This window comes from Zalophus californianus, chromosome 6 (genome assembly GCF_009762305.2).
Source record: "Zalophus californianus isolate mZalCal1 chromosome 6, mZalCal1.pri.v2, whole genome shotgun sequence".
NCBI lineage: Eukaryota > Metazoa > Chordata > Mammalia > Carnivora > Otariidae > Zalophus > Zalophus californianus.
The window spans coordinates 76,660,579-76,686,871 of record NC_045600.1 but is presented as its reverse complement, the minus strand read 5'-3'; the positions used below and the strand labels follow the sequence as shown (position 1 = coordinate 76,686,871).

Genomic DNA, 26,293 nt, shown 5'->3' with positions numbered 1-26,293 from the left:
ACACTTGTTAAATGAACGACATCCTATGGAAGGAGATTAGGATTATGGAAAAATGTGGGTAGAATCAAAGTGCTGGGAAGCTGAACAGGACTTCAGAAATATTAGAAATCAACTACTTTGGGGCACCTGGGTGACTCAGTGGTTAAGTGTCTGCCTTTGGCTCAGGTCATGATCCCAGATTCCTGGGATCGAGCTCCACATCCGGCTCCCTGCTCAGCAGGAAGCCTGCTTCTCCCTCTCCTGCTCCCCCTGCTTCTGTTCCCTCTCTCACTGTGTCTCTGTCAAATAAATAAATAAAATCTTTAAAAAAAAAAGAATAAGAAAAGTCTTTTAAAAAATCAACTATTTCAACATTCTTATTTTATTTTTTATTTTTTAAAATTATGATAGCATTCTTTTTTTAAAAATTTTATTATGTTATGTTAGTCACCATACAGTACATCATTAGTTTTTGATGTAGTGTTCCATGATCCATTGTTTTCATATAACACCCAGTGGTCCATGCAGTACGTGCCCTCCTTAATACCCATCACCGGGCTAACCCATCCCCCCACCCCCCTCTCCTCTAGAACCCTCAGTTTGTTTCTCAGAGTCCATAGTCTCTCATGGTTCATCTCTTCTTCCAATTCCCCCCCCCTCATTTTTCCCTTCCTTCTCCTAATGTCCTCCATGCTCTTCCTTATGGTCCACAAATAAGTGAAACCATATGACGATTGACTTTCTCTGCTTGACTTATTTCACGTAGCATAATCTCCTCCAGTCCCATCCATGTTGATGTAAAAGTTGGGTATTCATCCTTTCCGATGGCTGAGTAATATTCCATTGTATATATGGACCACATCTTCTTTATCCATTCATTTGTTGAAGGGCATCTCGGCTCTTTCCACAGTTTGGCTATTGCAGACATTGCTGCTATGAACACTGGGGTGCATATGGCCCTTCTTTTCACTACATCTGTGTCTTTGGGGTAAATACCCAGGAGTGTAATTGCTGGGTCATAGGGTAGCTCTATTTTTAAATTTTTGAGGAACCTCCACACTGTTTACCAATGTGGCTGTACCAACTTGCATTCCCACCAACAGTGTAAGAGGCTTCCCGTTTCTCCACAACCGCTCCAACATTTGTTGTTTCTTTCCCTGTCCATTTTTGCCATTCTAACTGGTGTAAGGTGGTATCTCAGTGTGGTTTTGATTTGAATTTCCCTGATGGCTAATGATGATGAACATTTTTTCATGTGTCTGTTAGCCATTTGTATGTCTTCTTCAGAGAAGTGTCTTTTCATATCTTCTGCCCACTTTTTGACTCGATTATTTGTTTTTTGGGTGTTGAGTTTGAGAAGATCTTTATAGATCTTGGATACCAGCCCTTTATCTGTAGTGTCATTTGCAAATATCTTCTCCCATTCTGTGGGTTGCCTCTTTGTTTTGTTGACTGTTTCCTTTGCTGTGCAGAAGCTTTTTATCTTGATGAAGTCCCAAAAGTTCATTTTTGCTTTTGTTTCACTAGCTTTTGGAGATGTATCTTGAAAGAAGTTGCTGTGGCTGATGTCAAAGAGGTTACTGCCTATGTTCTCCTCTAGGATTTTGATGGATTCCTGTCACACATTGAGGTCTTTCATCCACTTTGAGTTTATCTTTGTGAATGGTGTGAGAGAATGGTCAAGTTTCATTCTTCTGCATGTGGCTGTCCAATTTTCCCAGCACCATTTATTGAAGAGACTGTCTTTTTTCCATTGCATGTTTTTAGCTGCTTTGTCAAAGATTATTTGACCATAGAGTTGAGGGTCCATATCTGGGCTCTCTATTCTGTTCCATTGGTCTATATGTCTGTTTTTGTGCAGTACCATGCTGTCTTGGTGATCACAGCTTTGTAATATAGCTTGAAATCGGGCAACGTGATGCCCCCAGCTTTGTTTTTTCTTTTTCAACATTTCCTTGGTGATTCAGGGTCTTTTCTGATTCCATACAAATTTTAGGATTGTTTGTTCCAGCGCTTTGAAAAATGTCATTGGAATTTTGATCGGGATGGCATTGAAGGTATAGATTGCTCTGGGTAGCATAGACATTTTAACAAAGTTTATTTTTCCGATCCATGAGCATGGAATAGTTTTCCATCTTTTTGTGTCTTCTTCAATTTCTTTCATGAGTGTTCTGTAGTTCCTAGAGTATAGATCCTTTACCTCTTTGGTTAGGTTTATTCTGAGGTATCTTAAGGTTTTTGTTGCTATTGTAAATGGAATCGTTTCTCTAATTTCTCTTTCTACAGTTGCGTTGTTAGCATATAAGAAAGCAACTGATTTCTGTGCATTGATTTTGTATCCTGCCACATTACTGAATTGCTGTATGAGTTCTAGTAATTTGGGGGTGGAGTCTTTTGGGTTTTCCACATAAAGTATCATGTCGTCTGTGAAAAGAGAGAGTTTGACTTCTTCTTTGCCAATTTGAATACTTTTATTTCTTTTTGTTGTCCGATTGCTGTTGCTAGGACTTCTAGTACTATGTTGAACAATAGTGGCGAGAGTGGGCATCCTTGATCTTAAGGGAAAGGCTCTCAGCTTTTCCCCATTGAGGATGATATTCACTGTGGGTTTTTCATAGATGGATTTTATGAACTTGAGGAATGTTCCCTCTATCCCTATATACTCTGAAGAGTTTTAATCAGGAAAGGATGTTGTATTTTGTCAAATGCTTTTTCTGCATCAATTGAGAGGACCCTATGGTTCTTCTCCCTCCTATTAATGTGTTCTATCACATTGATTGATTTGCGAATGTTCAACCACCCTTGCAACCTGGGGAGAAATCCCACTCAGTCGTGGTGGATGATCCTTATAATGTATTGTTGGATTCTATTAGCTAGGATTTTGTTGAGGATTTTGGAATCCATATTCATCAGGGATATCAGTCTGAAATTCTCCTTTTTGATGGGGTCTTTGCCTGGTTTGGGGATTAAGGTTATGCTGGCCTCATAGAATGAGTTTGGAAGTTTTCCTTCTGTTTCTATTTTTTGAAACAGCTTCAGTAGAATAGGTATTATTTCTTCTTTGAATGTTTGGTAGAATTCTGCAGGGAATCCATCAGGCCCTAGGCTCTTGTTTTTTGGGAGGTTTTTGATCACTGCTTCAATCTCGTTACTGGTTATTGGCCTATTCGGGTTGTCAATTTCTTCCTGTTTCAGTCTTGGCAGCTTTTAGGTTTCCAGGAAGGCATCCATTTCATCCAGATTGCTCAGTTTATTGGCGTATAGTTGTTGATAATAATTTCTAATAATTGTTTCTATTTCCTTGGTGTTAGTCGTGATCTCTCCCCTTTCATTCATAATTTTATTAATTTGGGTCCTTTCTCTTTTCTTTTGGATAAGTCTGGCCAGTGGTTTATTGATCTTATTAATTCTTTCAAAGAACCAACTTCTAGTTTCATTGATCTGATCTACTGTGTTTCTGGTTTCTAATTCATTGATCTCTGCTTTAATTTTAATTATTTCTGTTCTAATTCATGGCTTAGGCATCGTTTGTTGCTTTTTCTCTAGTTCTTTAAGGTGTAGAGTTAGTTGGTGAAATTGGGATTTTTCTGGTTTTTTTGAGTGAGGCTTGGATGGCTATGTATTTCCCGCTTATGACCGCCTTTGCAGTATCCCATAGGTTTTGGACTGATGTGTTTTCGTTCTCATTGGTTTCCATGAATTGTTTAAGTTCTTCTTTGATTTCCTGGTTGACCCAAACATTCTTGAGCAGAGTGGTCTTTAGCTTTCAAGTGTTTGAATTTCTGCCAAATTTTTTCTTGTGAATGAGTTCCAGTTTTAAAAGCATTGTGGTCTCAGAATATGCAGGGAATAATCTCAATCTTTTGGTATCAGTTGAGACCTGATTTGTGACCCAGTATGTGGTCTATTCTGGAGAAAGTTCCATGTGCGCTCGAGAAGAATGAGTATTCTGTTGTTTTAGGGTGGAATGTTCTGTAAATATCTATGAGGTCCATCTGATCCAGTGTATCATTCAAAGCTCTTGTTTCCTTGTTGATTTTCTGCTTAGATGATCTGTCCATTGCTGAGAGTGGAGTATTGAGGTCTCCTACAATTAACGTATTGTTATCAATATGACTCTTTATTTTGGTTAACAGTTGGCTTATGTAGATGGCTGCTCCCATGTTGGGGGCAGAGATATTTACAATTGTTAGATCTTCTTGTTGGATAGACCCTTTAAGAATGATAGAGTGTCCTTCTGTGTCTCTAATTACAGACTTTAGTTTAAAATCTAATTTGTCTGATATAAGAATTGCTATCCCAAATTTCTTTTGAGGTCCGCTGGCATGGAAGATGGATCTCCATCCCTTCACTTTCAGTCTGGATGTAGCTTTAGGATCCAAATGAGTCTCTTGTAGGCAGCATATGGATGGGTCCTGTCTTTTTATCCAAATCTGCAACCCTGTGCCGTTTTATGGGAGCATTTAGGCCATTCACATTGAGAGTGATTATTGAAAGATATGAATTAATTGTCATCAGGTTGCCTGTAAAGACATTGTTTTTATAGATTGTCCCTGTAAATTTCTGTTATATATCACTCTTGGGGTCTTTCTCCTTTGATAGAACCCCCCTTAATATTTCTTTCAGGGCCGGCTTAGTGGTCACATATTCTTTCAGGTTCTGCCAGTCGTGGAAGCTCTGCATCTCTCCATCCATTCTAAATGAAAGCCTTGCCAGATAAAGTATTCTTGGCGGCATGTTCTTCTCATTTAGTACCCTGAATATGTCTTGCCAGGCCTTTCTGGCTTGCCAGGTCTCTGTGGATAGGTCTGACGTTATTCTGATGTTCCTCCCTCTGTACGTAAGGAATCTCTTCCCCCTAACTGCCCTTAAGATGGTTTCCTTGGTTCTAAGATTTGCAAGTTTTACTATTACATGCTGGGGCATTGGCCTGTTTTCCTTGATCTTGGGAGGGGTCCTCTCTGCCTCTAAGATGCGAATGTTTGTTTCATTCCTCAGATTAGGGAAGTTCTCAGCTATGATTTGCTCAAATACATCTTCTAGTCCTCTCTCTCTCCATTCCCTCCAGGATTCCAATTATTCTGACATTGGAATGCTTCATGGTGTCACTTATTTCTCTGATTCTATTTTCATGGATTCTGAGTTGTTTTTCCTTGGCCTCCTCTTTTCCCTTTTTATCTATTATACTGTCTTCCAGGTCACTTATTTGTTCTTCTGCCTCAGTTACCCTAGCTGTTAGATTATCTAGATTGGATTGGATCTCATTGATAGCATTTTTAAGTTCTGCCAATTCAGCTTTCATTTCTGTCGATAGAGACTCTATGTTGCCATTAATTGATTTCTCCATTCTAGCTATTGTCTTCACAATTGCTAGCCTGAATTCCATCTCCGACATCTTGGTTATATCTGCATCCATTTGTAAATCTACAGCATAAGTCATAATCTCTGAGTCTTTTCTATTTTGGGGGCTCCTCCTCCTAGTCATTCTGTTGATGGGTGTTTGAGGGAATGTATAGAGTCCAAATTATTGACCAGAACCCAAGCAAGATGCACCTGTTTTCTTGGAACCTTAGGGTTGCTGGCCTCTTGTTTTTCCAGCCTGTCTTCTGGGGGAGGGGCCTGCCGCGCTGTTACTCAGGCAACCCTGTTTGGGTGGAGTTGCCCTGCCCCCCTGTGGCGGGGGATGGGCTCCGCGGGAATCAGTTTTTGGGGCTTTTGTTCTCTGGCGGCTTTGCGTCTCTTCCATGAGTCAGAGAGGAGAGACCGCAGTCTGTTCTTCAGTGAGCTCTCCAGGCCACACTGTCTCCATTTCTGTCCATGCTCCTATAAACTGCAGCGTCCTGGGTTGTGCGCCCCTCCGCAGCGCCCCCAGTCCTGCCTCGAGGTCCGCCGGTCTCTGCTCTTTGTGCTTCTAAAACCGCCAGCTGCCCCCAGATCACACGCGCGACCACGCTGCTCCGGGGTTTCCGCCCCAGGGGCTGCCCTAAAGTCCTTTCCTGTCACTGCCCCAGCACGTGAGGCTGCTGCTCACCAGCGGTGTAGGATCCCCATGGCCAGGTACCCTCCCACTGCCATTTATCCTCTGATATCTGCCTGCGGAATCAGGGATCCCCGCTTTGTACCTCAAAATCGCCTGGGATATTCAGTTTGTAGAGATCTGGATCTTCTTACATCTCAGGCTGGTTTCATGGGTGCTCAGAGTGGTCTGGTAGATATCCAGCTCAATTCCGGGGACCGGTTGAAATAGGGTCCCCTACTCCTTCGCCATCTTTCCTAGTCTCCAGCATTGTTTTTTCTTAAGATTTTTTAAATTTATTTGACACACAGAGAGAGATAGTGAGAGAGAGAGAGAGAGAGCACAAGCAGGGGGAGCAGCACGGCAGGCAGAGGCAGAGGGAGAAGCAGACGCCCCGCTGAGCTAGGAGCCTGATGCGGGGCTCGATCCCAGGACCCCGGGGATCATGACCTGAGCTGAAGGCAGACGCTTAATGGACTGATCCACCCAGGTGCCCCAACATTCTTGCTTTAAAGATGAAGCCATCTGAAGTCAGGCGAAGCTAAGGAACTGGTAGCAGTTCACCCTGCTCAAGTGCAGCAACAAGATGGGAAACGAGGTATCCTAACTCCTGTTCACCTCCCATCTCCCTACTGCTCCTGGCCTGCGAGCCTACCTTCTTCCTAAACAGCATCCTTCTTATGTTTGTTTTCCACATCTTCAAAATGGAGTCATGAGAACAAATAAAAGACAAAGTCAGAGACCTCCTTAAGCTTCCCTTTCTATTTCAGGTTTGTAGCATCTTCCCTGCCTTCATGGTGCAGCTTCCCTCTGCTCACTGACACAACACTTATAACAGCCCCGCTGGGTCAACCTATGAGAAGCCGGCAACTGTTTTTACTATTGTCTTTTAAAGAAATAACAGGCTGCACGACCCCATTGCAAGGGCAGGTCTCAGTGATTACCGCTTTTTTCCACTGAGCAGTCTTAGTGTAAAATGTTTCTAAGACTGGTTCCACTGAGCAGTATCAAATCTTCAGAGGAAATGGGTTGAATATTGGTAACAAACTAGAAGACTCTGAAAGTTAAGAAGAGAGGCTGGGGCATACTTGTGAGGATGGAAGCAAATAAGAAAGCAGTGTGTCTGTGGTCTTTCAATGATCAGGAACCCCCAGGGCAGTGTGTACTGTTAAGATCCCGGCCTTGAGTCTTGAGCTCACATGCTACTCTGCTCCTTCAAGAAGCTTGATGTTGGGTAAGCAACCTATGCCTCAGCTTCCTCACCAGGATACTGGGAATAAGAAAAGTACCTACTTCATGGGTTGTTAGGAGCATTAAGTGAGCTAATATATTTGACACTCTCATCAATGCCTGGCACACAGTAGGTACTATATCGGTGTAATATATTTTCTTAGCAAAGCAACAACCTTCTTAGAGCCATCAACCAGCATCTAAGAGATTTTTTTTAACCTTGTCAATATGAAACAAGTATGTACTGATGAGATGACAGCCCAAGCAGGAAGCTGCCCCTCCCAATTCCTTCTACCTATGCACTTGGGCAGAGGAGCCTTTTGGTTTGAACAGGATCATGCCCACTAAATACAACACCTAACCATGCCACAGCTGTGCCAAGAGTGAATAGAGTGTCAAAGAAAACTCTTTCAAGGGATCCCTTTGGGTGGTTCAGGGCCAAGACTCTCTGGATTTGTTTTGTCCACCTGTATCACCTAAAGGGAGTAAATTACTTTAAAATTCTCCCAGATGGCCACTGTAGGAGACAAAGTTCATCACGTTCTTTATTACTTTTCCTGTGCCCCAAGATGATTCTTTAAAAATATTTTATTTATTTATTTGAGAGAGAGAGAGAACATGGACATGCATGTATGATTTGGGGGAGGGGCAGAGGGAGAGAATTCTAAGCAGACTCCCCAGTGAGCATGAGGCCAGACCTGGGACTCGATCTCACAACCCTGAGATCATCACCTGAGCTGAAACCAAGTCCGATGCATATCGGATGGAGCAACTCAGGTGCCCCCTCCAAGATGATTTTTAAACCAACTCAATCATTTCAGAAAAAAAATAATCCACGAATTTAGATTTTTTCCAGAAAATCCTTTTCTCAAGAATCTATTGACACATGCTGCTGCTGAACCTCAGAGTGTGGTCCCTTAGCACCGTGACTTCCCCCCACTGTGGGGAAAGGGTACTCCCAGACAGTGGCCAGTCTGGAAAGTGCCCAGGTCAGCAACAGCACAGCACTGACCATTTTCTTGTTTTGTTTTTAGGCCAACTCATTAGGCATCAAAAGTGTTAGTTCATTTAAAATTTCCTTACTCTTACAAATACAAAAATCAAGCCTGAAAATAGTTATTACATTACAGGTGAGGGTCTTCCTATCAAATATTTCAAAGATTAATTCCACCAAACAGTACCCAAGGTTCTCTGGAAATGGATTCAATGTCCATGACAAAATAAAATAATATAAGGGGGAGAAGGAATGGCTGAGACTCATTGTGAAGCTGGAGGGGAAGGGAGGGAGAAAATGAGCATTCTTTAAGGTACAGAATTTCCTGGGACGTGTTTCTGAAGGTTTTTGAGCTTTTCTAAAATAAATAGTATTTATGCTCTACATGGACAACCACTCCAGAAAGTATGGAGTCCATAAAGAAAGTATTTCATTACGGTTAAAGTTTTAGATCGGAATCTAATAAACCATATATACCTATTGCTGCTTATAGTCTCCTTCTTCCCAAAGAATAAAAACTAGACAGCCATTGGCTATGCTATAGCTGCGTATCTTTTTCTTTTCCTTCCTTAATTTCTTTTAGATACAAGTTATCTTGAGAATATTAATTCAAACACCAAAGATCCAGGTATTATTTTTAAATATTTTTTTTATACTTAAAGGAGGCAATTGAAAAATTAGAAGGTATGGATTTACCTAAAACAAAATGAAAGTAGATGTTAATACTGAGGTTCAAAGAAATTAGGTCAATTCTAAGATTATACAACCAATGAGTGGCAAAGCCAGGATTTGAACTACATCAATCTGATTCTAAAAGTTCATTCTTTTCGTTACCATAAAGTCAAACAATGCTAGTATTTTGTAACAGTTCTCCTTCACATTGAAAAGTCAGAATGGAGACAAAATACATCACTTCATTACTGGAACCAATGGCTACTGAAACTAGAAGGAATCTGCCGAGGACAGAAAGGAAACAAAGATTATGAGCCCTGATTTGATCAGCAATGATTCCTTTAAGTTAATACTCACAATTTAGTCATATTAAAAGAAAAATATGGAAACAAATGTAAATGCCTTAAAATTACAAAGAAGAAAAGTAGGCATCATCACAGCTATGATTCTATCCTTAAACATAGTTAAAGAGAAGGCAAGGCAGGGGGCAAGAACTATGGGTTTTGAAATGAGACATATTTGGGTTCAATATGAAGTATTACTTATTGGTCACATACTAGCTGTGTCAGGCACTTAAAGAACTTCTATGAACCAGTACCTACATTTATAAAATGGGGAAAATAATATTTAACTCATAGGACTGTTCTAAGAATTAAATGTGCACATTTTCCTAATCCAGTCTTCCTTGATCACCAAAGATACTCAATAAATAGGGGCTGGGGTGCCTGGGTGGCTCAGTTGGTTAAGTGTCTGCCTTCAGCTAGGTCATGATCCTGGGGGGCGGGGTCCTGGGATTGAGCCCCACATCGGGAGGGTTCCCTGCTCAGCAGGAAGGCTGATTCTCCCTCTCCCTCTCCCACTCCCCCTGCTTGTGTTCCCTCTCTTGCTATGTCTCTATCTGTCAAATAAATAAATAAAATCTTTAAAAAACTGAATAAATAAATAGGGGCTGTCATTGTGGCGTGCGGTTAGTTTCAGGGATCAGTGGGTAAGAGAATCACATTTCCATAGTTTTGAAATATATTCACCATTGCCTCCACTTTATACATCATTTTTTTAACACTTTATTTGAGAGAGAGAAAGAGAGTATGAGTGGGGGGAGGGGCAGAGGGAGAAGCAGGCTCCCTGCTGTGCAGGGAGCCCGAAGCGGGGGCTCAATCCCAGGACCCTGAAATCATGACTTGAGCCCAAGGCAGACGTTTAACCAACTGAGCCACCCAGTCGCCCCTATACATCATTTTAATTTGGGATTTAAACAAAAGTATAAAGAGTACTACTGTCACGTTCAACACTTTAAAAAGTATCATGAAATATTCTGAAGGAATGTTTTAATCTTTCCTAGAATCAAGGTCATTTACTTTCTATAGGCGGAGGGGGAAGTTTATGATACATGTTATCACAGGACATTTATGGAGTAGCTGCAATTCTTAAAGCAATTTAGAAATAATGAGAATAATAAATCAAGATGGCTTAATTAAAGTCTATAAAAATCTAAAGGCAAGAGAAAAGTAACTAGGCCATTCCAGCTGAAACCTCATGTTAACACTACCTCAACATTCTCTAGCCAAAGACTACTGCATTTAAAATTCTAATTGTGTCATATGGGATTGTCATTTTAACCACAAACGTCCATCTATATCCTGGAGAGATAAGGGAAATACTTTCCTGAAATACACACATGGAACATAGATGATACATGGAGAATCCAGAGACCAAGGTTTAAAGAGACCATGTGAGGCTCGCAGCACTCAGTCAGATGAGTACATACAGAGCTTCAGTTTTTCAGGCAGAAAAGGCAGACTTAAAACATGGAACTTGTTCAAAGGGGGGCAAAAAAAAAAAGCAATTATCTGAATTTTAGGGAAACCAAATAAAATACTTCAGCAGCAATATACCAATTCATTTAAATAAAATTCCTAGGCAAATTTCTCACTATTTTTACACAACTCCGTTCTAGTCTATGTTCTCCCAGGCTTTAAAAGCATAATACAGAGGCACCTGGGTGGCTCAGTTGGTTAAACATCTGTCTTCAGTTCAGATCATGATCTCAGGGTCCTGGGATGGAGCCCAAATTCAGTCTCCCTGCTCAGTGGGGAGTCTGCTTCTCCCTCTGCCCCTCCCCCCACTCATACACACTCTCTCTCTCTCTCAAATAAATAAAATCTTTTTTAAAAAAGCATAATACAAACGTTTCTCTGTACACTCTCATGAGTCCAAAATTTTTTTTAAAGATTTTATTTATTTATATGACAGAGAGAGAGCACACAAGCAGAGGGAACAGCAGAGGGAGGGGGAGAAGTAGGCTCCCCGCTGAGCAGGGAGCCCGATGCGGGGCTCAATCCCAGGACCCTGAGATCATGAACTGAGCTGAAAGCAGATGCTTAACCAACTGAGCCACCTAGGCACCCCAAGAGTCCAAATTTTATATGCACAGCTATCATAGTGCATGTTGGAACAGACAAAAAGGAAATAAGTACAGTAAGTGTTAACAAGATCCAAGAAAAGCAAATTTCACAGTTCCATTAACCATTAACGTGGTTCAATGGGTAAGCCAAGTTCTTTTCGTTTTATAAAGAAATGTGAGACATTACTAGACTTGTCATTATCTTGCAGTACATACAGAGGACAGGAGGATGTCAAGGGAAGTGTGGGAAATGGCATAAGAACTGAACTTGATGACTGGCATTAACAAGGATTTCTATTTAAATAAGATAACTTTCCACACCAATTTCAAAATTGGAACTAATTTGAGAGATAAACTGGTTAAATTTCATGGGGCTTAGGAGTAGAATCAGATAACCCCTTTTTCACCTGCTTTATCATGATTTAAAGCGATGCGGCATTTGTAAGGGAAAAAAAGGCAATTTTCCATTTCAACACATAATTCATCACTTTCACCTCTTCTCATTACCTGGATCACTTCTTGATCATTTATCCTCCAGCCAAAAGGTACATGTTCTCTGTCTTGCTCTTTCTCTGTCTTTCTCACTCTTTCTCTCTTTCACACACACTTACACTCACACATATGTACTCACATATACAAATAAACATGCTCCTTCAGGAAACAAACTACCCTGATATTTCTGAATTCACTTGCAAATACAGGCCCACTGTCATGGTGATGCTACTCATTTGGGTGAGTCAATCTGTGGCCTTGAGCTTTAAGAGGTAGGCTCTCACTGGCTTCCAAGAAAACCAGACAAGGATGTGGCCTTTTCCGGGGACTGCAAAGGCACCGTGCATTCTTTGTTGTTGAATCTAAATTATGCTCTGGAGTCTACCATTTAGAGGAGTGGGGTGCAAGGAATGACATCATCTCAGGTTCTCCTCAGTACTTCCCCTTTAATTCTAGAGACGAAGGTCTTAAAGGCCCTGGCATCTGGTCTCCCACGTTAGCAGCTGCAGAATCTTCACTAGATTGAGTTCTGTGGGGTGATTTTGACTGTGGTTCTAGCTTCTAATGCTGAACCTCGTTCTCATTCCTTCTCACTGATTATGGGAGAGAACTTACATCCACTAAATGACTTTCTTTGTTTTATTTCTGAAGTTAAAAACAAAACAAAAAGCAAAGAGACAAAGAAGCAGCCAAAGTAGTGGAGAGAAAGAGGAGTTTAACATTGAAGCCCTTAGGTCTAGGGTCAGACACACCTGGTTTCCAATCCTTGCCCCTGACTTGGCTGAACCTCTCTCCTTATTGTAAAATTGATATAATAATACCTCAAAGGATGGTGCCTGGCATTTCAGAGGTGATCAATACATGGAAGTTTTTGTTATGGTTTAGATACTTAAGGTGGGGTATGGCCTTGATAATTTTATCCTTACATTCTTAAGATGCAATTACTTGGGAGCAGATGTTGTGTCCTCCCCAGCCAATAAGCCAATTCAGTAGGGAGAAATCAGGGCCGTACAGGTGAGAAGGTGATTGAGAAGATCCCTGGAGACTAAAATCACCAAGAAGAGTTCCGTTTGTATTTTCAAAGCCGGTGTGCAAAATTCTACTTTCAGAATTCGTGCAACCAATATACAACCCTGATGACTGCTTACCTTTTTTGCATTTTATATCTTTTTTTCAATCTCAGTCCACAGTCCTTTTAGTGTTTTTTCTACCCCAACCTTGTCCTGTGTTTATAGACATTTTATAAACCATCCCCCATGGTGAACATTTCTCTCAAATGGAATGTTTAAGAGTTTGCCCCTGCTCTCTAGTCTGTCCATAGTGAGTTGCCTTCGACACATCTTGTTCAAGGTGTACTAGAAACTGAAGAACGTGGCCAATGATGGCTCCTACTTTGGTAGAATTAAGATACTGCCCTTTGAAGCTGACTTTGTAACGTTCATACTCTAAATGGGCACTCTGGGGTGAGTGAGGGTTTTTCATGTATAGAGCTACCCCAGGACAATTCACACATTTGGTGCATTTGGATACTGCCCAAAAATTGATACCTGGATTTGCTAGATTTCATAAATAAGACACAGGACAACCAGTTAAATCTGAATTTCAGACAAACAACAAATATTTTTTCACTCTAAGTATGTCCTGCGCAATATTTAGCAACCTCCTGACCCAGAAGTGGAACTAACTGCACATTGAGTTTAGTCTTTCAGGAGTTTTGTAGATCAACCAGAATGGCCCACAGAATTTGTCTGAGGAGGACAGAAGATAATCACCCCAATAGAATCTCTCTGCACAGCAGTCTGGCTGACATTCAGCCAAGTGATGCTAAGACAGAGGCACTGGCTGCTTAAACATCAAAATACATACTGGTTGGAAAATTACATGGTGCTCTAAGCCTGCCTAGTATCTACCCTACACCAGCCTTACCTCCTGCCTTCCCCAAAGGAACCTCTGTATCCTCTCACAATTCAGTAACTAAAGATGAATATGGCATGTGACAATATGGATGGACCTGGAGGGCATCATCCTAAATGAGATAAGACAGAGAAAGACACATATCTTCCGTTCTCACTTATATGTAGAATCTAAAATAAAACCTGAACTCACAAAAACAGAGGACAGATTGGCAGTTACCAATAAATAAATAAAATCTAAGGCAGGGAATGGGGAGAGGGGGAAACAGGTGGAGGTGGTCAAAAGGTACAGACTTCCAGTTATGAGACTGATAAATTCTGGAGATGTAATGTACAGCAGGGTGACTAGAGTTAACAATACTCTATTGCATATTTGGAAGTTGCAAAGAGAGTAGATCTTAAAGTTTTTGTCACAAGAAAAAAAATGTGTAATTATGTGAGGTGATAGATGTTAACTAAACTTGTTACAGTAATCATTTCATAATCTATGCACACATCAAATCACTATGTTGTACACCTGAAACTTATACAATATACAACTTATATGTCAAGGTACCTCAAAAAAACTGGGGGAGGAGGGAAGGTTAGCACTGGAGAGACAGAAAGTTGTATGAGCCTTCAAATAGAGTTAGGAGACAAATTTTGGTCTTGCAATCAGAGTTGTGACATGGTTCCTCATATTAGGACATAGAGTGCACATTGAGAATAAGACGATCTATTTGTTTTCTTTAAATAATTCCCATTCCCCATATATTAACATTGCTTGGGCTGACTTATGCTCCTGTAAGAGCATCGGGAAATTTAATATTATAGCACTTCATTTCATCTGTTCCTATTCCTCTCCATTCTGTCAAAACACACTTGATAAAGAAACTGAACATAAGCAAGTGCCCACAGTCCTGTAGCTGGTCAGTGGTCGAGCTGAGAGTGAAAGTGAAGGAGATCTCCATCTCTTGGTCTAGAGCAGAAGTTGGCAAACTGCAAATCTGGCCCATGGCCTGTTTTTGAATGACTCATAAACTAAGAATGATCTTTACATTTTTACACGGTGGGGGGAAAAATCAAAAGATGAATATTTCTTGATATGTGAAAACTAGATGAAATTCAAATTTCAGCATCTATAAACTTTAACTGGAGCACAAGCTCACTCATTTACATATGTATTCTTCATGGCTGTTTTCTGTTTGGTTTTGTTTTCTTTTGTTTTAGATTTCATTTATTTATTAGAGAAAGAGAGACAGAGATAGTGAGAGAGAGCAGGAGCAGGGAGGAGAGGGAGAAGTAGGCCCCCTGCTGAGCAGGGAGCCTAATGCGGGGCTCGATCCCAGCACCCAGGGATCATGACCTGAGCCGAAGGCAGACGCCCAACCAACTGAGCCACCCAGGCGACCCTCTATGGTTGTTTTTATCATCAGAGTTGAGTAGTTACAACATAGACTAATGGGCCCCAAGGTCTAAAATATTTCCTCTCTAGTTCTATTTAAAAAATAAAAACAAAAAACTAAATCAATACACAGCTAAATAAGAGAACTTAATAGCAGCCCCAGCCCGAATGCCAGTGGCCCTTCTGATTTCTGGGTGTCAAACTCCCACTAATTCTTAAATGTTTTAGCTATCACCCCTGCATACTAGTGAGAAGCAGCATATCTATAGAAAAAGGCTGAGGAAAGTACCTTCCGGATAATGATGCTGCAAGTCAGGTCCAGAACTGAAAACAGAGCAGTACTGTCAAACATTGAAAACTGATCAAAATATCACACAGCAGTAAATGCTTGCCTGACCTTACTATTCAAAGACTCCCCTTCCCGCCCCAGAAGAAAGACATCCTTATGAGCTGGCATGGTGATCAAAACTTTTACTAAACGAGCAGAACACTTTCAAATGGACATCTTACTTATAATATCAATATTTAAAACATAGGAGTTAAATTGTGCTGTCTGAAGAGGGCAAAGGACTTGGAGATGAGGAGCCTTAGGGCTCAAGGTGTAAAGACCACTCATGTAGAAAATAATCTAAAGAAACTATCCCAAGTTGCCTGGGTGGCTTCATAGGTTAAGCATCTGCCTTTGGCTCAGGTCATGATCTCGGGATCAAGCCTCAGGATCAGATCGAGCCCCAGGATCGGGATCGAGGTATCAGGCTCCTTGCTCACTGGGGGGTCTGCTCGTCCCTCTCTTTCTGCCCCTCTCCCTGCTTGTTCTCGCTCTCTCCCAAATAAATAAATATAGTCTTTTAAAAAAATAAACTATCCCAATTTTTAAAAATTATAATCAATGGAAAACTAAGAAACATAAATATTTAGGTATTTTATTATATATTCATGTAATTATTTATATATAAATATAATTTATATACCATATATAATGTATGTAATATATAAATATAAATATGTAAATCTATAAACCATGAAAGGTGGTTCAGGAAATAGACATTTTTTATGCAGTGATATGTATCAAAAACCTAAATATATGTATAGACAATAATCCCAAGTTTATCTTAAAGAAATAGTCCTAAATATTGGGGGGGGGAGCAGGAAAAATTATAAGTTTGGTAGTGCTATTTATTTCCAAATTGTGGACTATTCCAAAATTGAAAAGAACATCAACATCAAATAATAGAGAAATGATTTAAAAAATTTTTGAGATACAATGTAGTAGAATATTATACATTCACTTAAAACACATCTGGAGGGGTGCCTGGGTGGCTCAGTCATTCAAGTGTCTGCCTTCAGCTAGGGTAATGATCCCAGAGTCCTGGGATGAGCCCCAAGGTCGGGCTCCCTGCTCAGCTGGGAGCTTGCTTCTCCCTCTGCCTCTCTCCCCTCGTTTGTGCTCTCTCTTTCGCTCACTCTCTCTCTCTCAAATAAACAAATAAATCTTAAAAAAAAAAAACACACATCTAGAAAGAATATGTAACAATATGGATAAGCAATGTAAAAGTAATTGGTAAAGAAAAAAAAGAAAAAAGGGGGAAACATATAAAATCTATGTTTACATGTTAAAATAATCCTTCATTTAAGATAAGTCATACATAGTGAAAAATACAAAGAAAATTTATCAAATTTTAACAGTTGTCCTTGGCTGCAGAAAGTTATTTCTTTCCTTTCAATTTTACTACATATTTCAAATTTTCTAAAAGGATTGTTATAATTTTTATAATTGAAATAAGTAAAAATAAGAGATAATTTCATTCACAGGGGAGAAGGAAAACCAGAAATACATAGTTTAGCCAAAGTGTAAAAACAAAAACAAAAACACAATAAACATAATTTTTTAAAAACACAGAAGAAAAAGAGAGTAGTCTTTCAAAAACCATTTCAGGGGCGCCAGGCTGGCTTAGTCGGAGGAGCATGTGACTCTTGGTCTAAGGATCATGAGTTCAAGCCCCACGTTGGGTGTAGAGATTACATAAGTAAATAAAAACTTAAAAAAACAAAAACAAAAAAACAAAAATCCACTTCAACACTTTCAGACCTCAAGCCTCCTGTTGCAGCAAACACAAAGTAATCTGACCAATAGGTGTCACTGTTAGACTTCTTTCATTGAGCACATCTTAAGATGCACAACCTAACTCTGGAGGTAGGGGGACAAACACAAAAACATTACAAATTTCCATTTCATCTCACAGAGGGCTGTAGATTTTTCATCTTTCAGCTTCATTCCAAACCTCCTTTTACAATAACCAGGATGTTGAATGCTTTTCTAAAATGACATCCAGTGACGATGATATTATGGTTAGGAAAAGCACAAGGTTCATCTGTTCTTGGTTGCTTGAGAAAATCTCCACTCATAGGAAATACAAATCTAACCCATATTCATCAAAGACATACTTCTGGGCCTGAAAGTAATGAATTGGAAGGTATCAAAAGGAATCAAGGACACAAGATTGCCAATGGGCATTAAAGTTAATGGCAAAGAAAAAAAGGGGGAGAAGAAAAGAAAAAAGAGGAAGGAAGGAAGAAAGGAAAGGGGGAAAAAGAAGGAAAGAAAGACATAAAAAGTTCTTTTTGGCTTCCTAATGCTCACCCTCATCTCTGAAAAGAAACTGAGAGACGGAGAGGGGTGGTGACAGTGATGACAGTCTGGTCAATCTATCAAGCCATCTACAGTGTGGAAGTAGCTACAACCCAGCCCACTGTTTTGTATAGTGTAGTTGATGGTTCTGTGTCAATGACTACACGGATGAATGAGAAGGGAAAAGGCTGTTTTCTAAATGGGTCATCTTGTATTTGTAGATTTCCTGCCGACCTGTTCACCTGTTATTTGAGCAGCTGGAGAGAAAGAAAGGTTTAGGAACGTGTGAGGGAGACAGGGTATTTAGATTGCTCTGGAGAATGCCCTCAAACTTAGTTTCTCAAATTTTTAGAAAAATGATATTAAGAGATGACAAGCAGCAAACAGGTACTCCTACCACAAGGTTTAGGTAGTAAAGCTGACGTGGGGAGAGTACCCTGAAAACATTTAGGTAAACTGTAAACACAGTCACGTCCTAGGGCACACATTTCAGACCCCTGAGTAGTCTCTGTATTCCGCAGCCGACTGATTTTTAGAAAATGACCCCCACACAAAATGCAGCTTCAACAGTTTTATGAACACAATTTACATTAAATGCATCTCTGTGGACTGCAAAGAATCAAAGCTCGAGCACAAAGATTTCTACTTACATGGAGATCCAAGTATAGTTCGCTTTTGTCTGGCTTCTCTCTCTCCTCGTGGAGCAGAAATGGACAGGCTGGTCCTGCTCGATAGCCCAGGAACCATGCACCTCCATCCCTGTTGGGAAGGTCTTTAGCTGCTGCCTGCTCATTGAAACAGTCCCGGGGGAAGCTCTCGGAGGAGATGCCTAGACAAAAGCAGAGAAGACCATCAGTGACACGGCGGCTAGAAAAATATTGAGCCAGTCATATCTGGGGACTCCTACATAGGCCATTTCATACTACCTCTTACATTCCTTTCTAGGTTGTATTTTTAGAGTATGCTCTCTTCCAAATGTGTCTGTCTTGATTACTCTTTTTGATCACACTAACAAAGAATTTAAAACCCTTGCCCTCATACCCAATTTAAAAAGAGAAGTCTATTAGCTGTACTCTATGTTCATGATCCTTGCTTACCAATGCAGGCTCTACAGATCGTTCTCTTTCAGACCGAATCAGAGGAGGGGCTGGAGGACAGAAGTCAGGAGGCCTGAGTTGTTGGATTGACTACTAAAAGGTGTTGCCTGAGCCAAGTCACGAGTCACTAGTGTGCGTTTTCTTCTGGAGCAGAAGCTGCAGCACGGTCATCTTCATTTCTGGGGGTAGAATTATCAGGCATGGTGCATATTGGCACTTGGTCACTTTGTTGAATGAGTGACACTGCACGAGTGAACTGTTTGGGACTCACTTTTCTCATCTCCGGAATGAGGGTATTACGTCGGTTTTTACCTAAACTATGTTGGGATGATAGTAGCCAAGGATGCACCAGGCACTGTGCTCAGCCCGGTTCTTCAATTTGTAAGAGAGCTCTATAGGTGGGCATCATTAGTGTTCCCATTTTATTTTATTATTATTTTTTAAGATTGTATTTATGTATTTGACAGAGAGAGACACAGTGAGAAAGGGGACACAAGTAGGGGGGAGTGGGAGAGGGAAAAGCAGGCTTCCCGCAGAGCAGGGAGCTCAATGCGGGGCTCGATCCCAGGACCCTGGGATCATGACCTGAGCCGAAGACAGAGGCTCAATGACTGAGCCACCAGGCATCCCTAGTGCTCCCATTTTAGATGGGGAAATTGAAGCACAAAGAGATTAAGCAATTTGCTCCAGATCATAAAGTCAATAAATGGTAAAGCCAGAAACTGAACCCAGGCAGTTAAACACTAGAGGCCATGCTCTTAATAACTAGACTAGGTGGCCTGTGCCTGGCATTCTTGAAATGGCAATGCATGTTGTACAACAAAAGGACTTCGTGGTCAAATAATCGTGAGAAAACCTGTGTGCTCTATCCCTTAGAGCCACAATTCACATTAGCGTAGTAAAGACTTTGAAACGCCCTTTAGTAAAGAAGCTTAGCTCTGTATAATAGTGTTTTCTGAACAATAAGTTCAGACAACAATAAGACCACAGAATCCATTTAAAGGATCCTTGTGAAACATGTTGGAAGCCATTAGGGTTCCACGGGGACACAATTTGGAAAATTCTAGATTAGGTCACCTCTAAAGTCCCACACAGCTCTCAAGTTCCTAGGCCTCTGTTAATTCCTGGTAAGCAACCTTGCCAAAATATTAAGCAACCAGGCAGAAGGGTTTAGGCTCAGTGCACTTTACAGTAGAGATCACTGTTGGATATATGATAGGGCATTTATTACACATAATCCTTGTAATAGTGTGTCTTTGATAGTAGCCCACAGCCAGCCAATGACTTTTGCCATACGGAAAACCTGACATACCAAGCTACTTGAGCTGAGAAAAAGCCAGCTAGCAGAAGGACTGTGGGATAACATGCTTCTCCTTTAGATAAGAGTAGAATTTTAGGAGAAAGAAAATTTGAAAACAGCCAAGGTTTTGCTTTGTGCTTGCTTGTTCGGTTGGTTGGTTTCCAATCACACTTCAAAGTGAAAGGTAATACCGGTCACAGTGTCTCTACAGTTGGCCTCTGGCGGGCTGCTGACAAAACACTACTCTGCAGCCACTGAGAAAATAAGGATCCAAGACCTCAGGCATCTCCTCTGCAGACATAGGGTGTCCGGAAAGTTATAACTGGGCTGGCTCTTCATTTAAGCCAGATGTCTTAGAATGAGGGCCTTTTTATTCACCTGGTCTCACCCTTCCCTGCCCCTTTGCTACCTACTCTCTTGAGACAGACTGTCCCCTGGGCTTTTGCTTAAGACCTCCCCTCCTGCTCCGAAGACACAGAAAAGGGCTAGCACCTAAAAGAACCTCGGAGAGGAGCACTCTGCTAAGCACCTCCCCTTTATCCTCATGGGACCCTTCGAGGAAGGTAGTGCTAGCTGTGCTGTAACAGATGGAGAGATAAAAGCTCAGGCTCTGTTTAACTTCCATTTATAAGGCTCATCTCCCTCCTAGAATACTTCTGTTTATATCTGGCAAGAAAGGAGGAAATCAACCCGTTTAAATTTATGGTGTCCCCTCACTGTGCTACCTCATCTTCGGAAATGCGTTAATTACTAATCCCATCCCTGTTTTTAAATCCCTCCACTTTTCATTTTGATTTGGGGAGAGCAGCTGACTTTGGGTAAAGTTTACACAGATTAAGAAAACAACATAAAATGTAGTCTGTATATCACAAACAACATAAGGTACAACACCTAAGGCAAGACATCTAGATCATCAGAGGCACATTGTCTGGTGACTGGAAGTTCATCATTTTGGCATAAGAGAGTGTGAAATTCCCACAATAACAAGGATCCAGTGTCCTTGGATAAAATGTAGGTGCCCATGCAAACACACTCACACATCCTGCAGTGGCTATATACTTCCTTAATAAGGTGTGCAGCATGATCCAATTCACTCTTCATGCAGAGGAAAGCCAACACCAAGTTCAGGCAAAAACAAGGTAGAGTAACTTCATTTTGGAGACCATTTTCATTTTAAAGAGCCAATTTCTAACATCTAATACTTAACCAGACAATATCCCTATGAAGGAAATGCACAAGGTATAACGGTGACGTGTAGTCATTTTGGTAAAGATCATCAGGACAGGAAAGGACCAAGGGCAGAAATAAGTAACAAAACTGTTATTCTCAAAAGTCTGAGAAACAGATCATTTGCAAATGACAAATTCACCATTAGAAAGGACATAACAAACTTACAAAGTAAGTCTTTGAATGGAGAGTTTTAATAATACCAACACAAGCTTTTTGAACGGTCAAAAATAAAACACATGTCCATATTGATTAGCATAGGTAGTGGCCACACTATTCTCTTCAAATGAATACATTTTAATAAAGAGAAAAAAATTACCTGAATTTAGGTAAGTATATTCTGTCAAATAGTCAAATGTCATCTAATTTTATGACACAAAGATTTTGAGGTGTTGTATTTTTCATTGAACATTTTGCAAAAAGCTGAGAACGGTCTCCTCAACTCAATCATGTCTTTCCCTTCCATGTGCATATTAGAAGTCCATTTTCCACTCCATATTTATTGGTTATTTTGTTTCTCAAAGACATTTCAATAGCTTGATGAACCACACATGCACACAGGTTAATGCTACAGCTGACCAGTGTTAATACAACACATAGCACGGACACAGCACAGAAAGGGCAACTTACCTTGGGACCACTTTGGAAATCTGTGCTTTTCCCAACCATTCAAATGATGAGCTGCACTTCCTGATGCTAGCCTACAACATCAGACTGGGGTTTTACTGTCAATGATCAATACAATAGAAGCAGACAGAAAGGAAAGGTAATATGCCATTTAAAACTGGAAGCAGTCTCCATAGCTCATCTTTCCAAACCGGAGTAAGTGTCCCTACCTGAAGATCACTGTTTCCACTTCTTCACTTCCTCCCTGAATTATGATTACGCACCCAAGGCCTTTTCCAGTTGCATTTGGAGCTCCACCCATTGGCATAGATGTTGTGCATTTCCCCTGGTCCATGGATGTTGGATCTGGCCTTGTGTCTTGCTGTAGCCAACTGAATGTGGGCAATGTGACAGGATGCCAATTCTGGGTCCAGGCCTTAAGAGGCATTTTGTGGTTTTCCCCCCTGCTTTGTGTTTCTGCCATCACCGTGTGACAAGCATGTACTAGGGAGCCCAAATGAGACACACAGAGAAGACCCAAACATAGTCCTGCTGCCTGGAACGAACGCAGATCAGATCAAGTGAATGACAGCCAACCAACGCTTAGAATGAGAACAATAAATATTTGCTGCGAGCCACTCAGATTTGCGGTTTATTTATCAAAATAGCTGCCTAACAGACCATCATCTGTCCCCACCAGAAGCACTGTATCTATTAAAAACTTTAAACCATTTCAGCTGAGAGGGCTTAATGACTACAATATATATTTTTTTGTAATTCCTACTAAAAACAATTATTCGATATATCACGTTTTGGAAAATCAAGCAAAAACTCATGGCATACCCATTTCCTCATTCATACCAAGATTCACACACAAACTGCATTTCATTAGAAAAATGAACCTTATTTAGCAGGCATTGTCTTTAATTATCTAAAGAACACCTATGCACCTATCTATATATATAGATATATATTCATATATAGATATATAGGTATACACATATATAGAACACATGTATAAATCCACTTCCAAAGAGAAGTTTGCAAACATACCACATAATCAGATCCGGACAGAAATCCCTAAGGAACAAAATTACAGTGCCTTTCAGCTTTCCTCCTTCAATTTTCCTGTCACACTGAGCCCTCACTTGACAGCAATGATGAAGTGGTTATGCTTCCAAAATGAGAAGGGGGGGGGGGAAACCTTAGCTTGAGACTCTCTTGAGTTTTTGCTCCTATGCTGTAGTTCTCAAGGCCATGCATCATATTGACTTAAAATAAATCCAAAGAGGTGAAGTTTTCTCAACCGTGAATATCAGAACTGATATGCAAAGGTAGACAGGTTGTCTTCCATTATGTTATTCAAACATGTACTTAAAAGCAAGAGAGACAGCAATCTAGATGTGTAGCTAATGGAAAGTGACATTGTTAAGTACTTGTAAAGAAGGTGTGTGCCTGTGTGTAATTATTCATGGCTTTATCCAGGGAGACAGAGCTTTGGTAAAAGTATAGTCTCATGGCTTGTATATGTCAATTTGAGATCAACGCTTGCCAATCCCATTGCCCCCATTTTCATTCCTTGTGATGTTAAATGATATAATGTCACTAAGCAGATAGGTAACTGTAATTCTGAGAATGCACCTTATCTATCCACCCCAACCTCTAACTCCTTGAGGGAGGGAGAACTTATGAGTAAGGACAGACAGATGGACGTAGAAGGTGTATAGAGGCAGGGAAAGGCTACAAATTTTTGTATGTTTGATGATAAGGAATATACTTGTTTATTAAAAAAATATTATTGACGATGTCAGTTTCAGATTCTATGAGGAAAGCATCCATACCCATCAAACAAATGCAATGTTCGAATTTCTAAAATTATGCTTAAATTCAAATGAAATTGAATTTAGAATTAGAAGGGATCTTGTATATCTTCTATCTGCTCATTTTATACTGGACGAAACTGAAACCCAGGAAGGTTGTGATATCGCCAACATGTCCACCTAGTGGCAAAGGCAAACTACAATCCAGGTTCCAGGGAAATCTTTTGTTATTTAGAGAAGGACATTATTGCCAATCCATAGAATGAGAGAACACTGAGGTCTGGGTAAGAAGTAGATGTGAATGGTTTGACAGGTGGGATCAATTCCTGACTATGACCTTTACTAATTGTTTGAACTGAGTGGAATTACTAAACCTCTCTTAACCTTTATTTCCTCATTAATAAAATGAAAATAATACGGGGCGCCTGGGTGGCTCAGTCAGTTAAGCGTCTGCCTTTGGCTCAGGCGATGATCCTGGGATGGAGCCTGCTCAGCAGGGAGTCTGCTTCTCCCTCTCCCTCTGCCCCTCCACACTGCTCATTCTCTCTCTCTCAAATAAATAAAATCTTAAAAAATAATAATAATAAAAATATGCCTGATAGTGAGCTGTGTTCAAAATTGTTTTCTTTCAGGAAACTTTACCTGGGCTAGGGGTTACAGATTGATGAGGGATGCAAACAAATCCCCATTTTAAGTAAAGAAAATAAACCTGTATACAATGAGGGCATACTAAACATCACACACCCATGTTAAGGACTATTTTTTGTCCAGGAATATAAACAGAAAAAAAAATTAAACTCATAAGAATTCACAGTAACACTCCCAAATCTGCTTAAGTCCTAAAAATAGAATTCATGTCATCAACTGCCATAGCTCCAAGTAAGTGGCTGATCATCTCCCAAAAGGGCAGTTCCCCAGGGCATTTCCTTAGAAATGACATCCAATGACACATCTTCCTTTAAAGGTCAAACACTTGAGCCTCGGGCCATGAATGAAACTATTTATAGGCATAGCTTTAAATGAAATAGCATTTTAAGGAGATACAAAAATATATAGTTCTATGATTATTATTACACTAACTTCTTTTCATGTTCTTTTCCTGCAAAGAATACAGATGTTAAATGAGAGACAAATATTGCTCAAGTCAGGAAACTCATTTGTGGCTATAGTTATACCGAATATTTTAACACCTGAAAAACGGGCGTGTATTTAAAGTAGCACAAGTGATGCTGAGCCACTCTGCTTTAGAATGGATAGAAGGTATGAACAGATGCTTCTAACTAAGGTTTGGTGCAGAAAAGATCAAGAAAAGATCACATTGGGAAGGTTGTAGGAATCCCTGAGACATCAAGAACCTCTATCCATTCTCAGACAGTAAATGCTGAGGAAATTAGATCTTGGTACTTCAAATGCCTATTATCAAAAAATTTTTGTATGTTTGATGATAAGGAATATACTTGTTTATTAAAAAAATATTATTGGGACGCCTGGATGGCTCAGTCGTTTAAGCTCTGCCTTCCGTTCAGGTCATGATCCCAGGGTCCTGGGATCAAGTCCCGCATCCGGCTCCTTGCTGGCAGGGAGCCTGCTTCTCCCTCTGTCTCTGCCCCTCCCCCTGCTGAACTCTCTTTCTCTCTCTCCCTCTCTAACAAATAAATAAACAAAATCTCTAAAAAAAAAAAAAAAATCCTTGAAGTGAGAAACAAGAATACAGAAAACATTTCTTATCGTATTCATTCTAAATAAATTTGAATCACATTTTTTGTTTTATGTCACATTGTTCCATTATTATGGGAATAGTTATACCAACGGGGAACCCAAATCTTGAAGAGATATGACATTATTACTAAAATAGCTAAGGATGTATTGGAAAGAAATAAAACCTATCAAATACTAAGGCTTGGATTATAAAATATATAATGAATATTTTTTTAAAAAATCTTTTTCCAAAAAGAAATTATCTTAAGAAAGTCAGAAAACATGAATATGCATGACAAGATTGAGACAAAGAAGAAAAGAAGGCACATATGCCAATATTAAGGGTAAACATTTAAGAGATTAAGAACACAATATGACTTTGAGCATCCTGGCAAACAAAGCAAGAATGAAAAAGCATTCAGTTAGTTCATTTCTATTATCAAAAGGAGAAGGGGCCCCTGGGTGGTGCAGTTGGTTAGGCAGCTGACTCTTGGTTTCCGCTCAGGTCCTAATCTCAGGGTCCAAGGGGTGGAACCGGGTGTAGACCCCCATGTAGAGCCCCGCATCCTCAGGCTCCGTGCTCAACGGGGAGTCGGCTTGTTCCTCTCCCTCTGCTCCTCCCCCCATGCTCTCCCTCTTTCTCTCGAATAAATAAATAAAATCTTAAAAAAAAAAAGAGGAAACATACTGATCCTTCAAAGCTGATCAAGATTTTTCTGATGTTTAATTCTGAGAGACACTGCTACATAATACAGTCAACTCCCACCTTAGCCTTAGCTCCATCCAGGCTGTTTTGACCAACAGTTGACTTCACAGAGCTAATGGCTCTGAT

The 26,293-nt window shown here is 40.3% G+C and overlaps 1 protein-coding gene across 5 annotated transcripts in view; it reads right to left on the bottom strand.

Moving 5' to 3' along the window:
• FMN1 (formin 1) overlaps positions 1–26,293 on the bottom strand; it is a 443,362-nt gene that overhangs the window by 310,734 nt on the left and 106,335 nt on the right. For all 5 annotated transcript variants that reach the window (XR_003515832.2, XR_003515833.2, XR_003515834.2 and 2 more), the window contains one exon: positions 18,364–18,542. Coding sequence is in view for 2 of the 5 variants with exons in the window: in XM_027571393.2 (XP_027427194.2) it covers positions 18,364–18,542 (179 nt within the window). In the remaining 3 variants the exon portion in view is untranslated. The remainder of the gene's footprint in view (positions 1–18,363; positions 18,543–26,293) is intronic.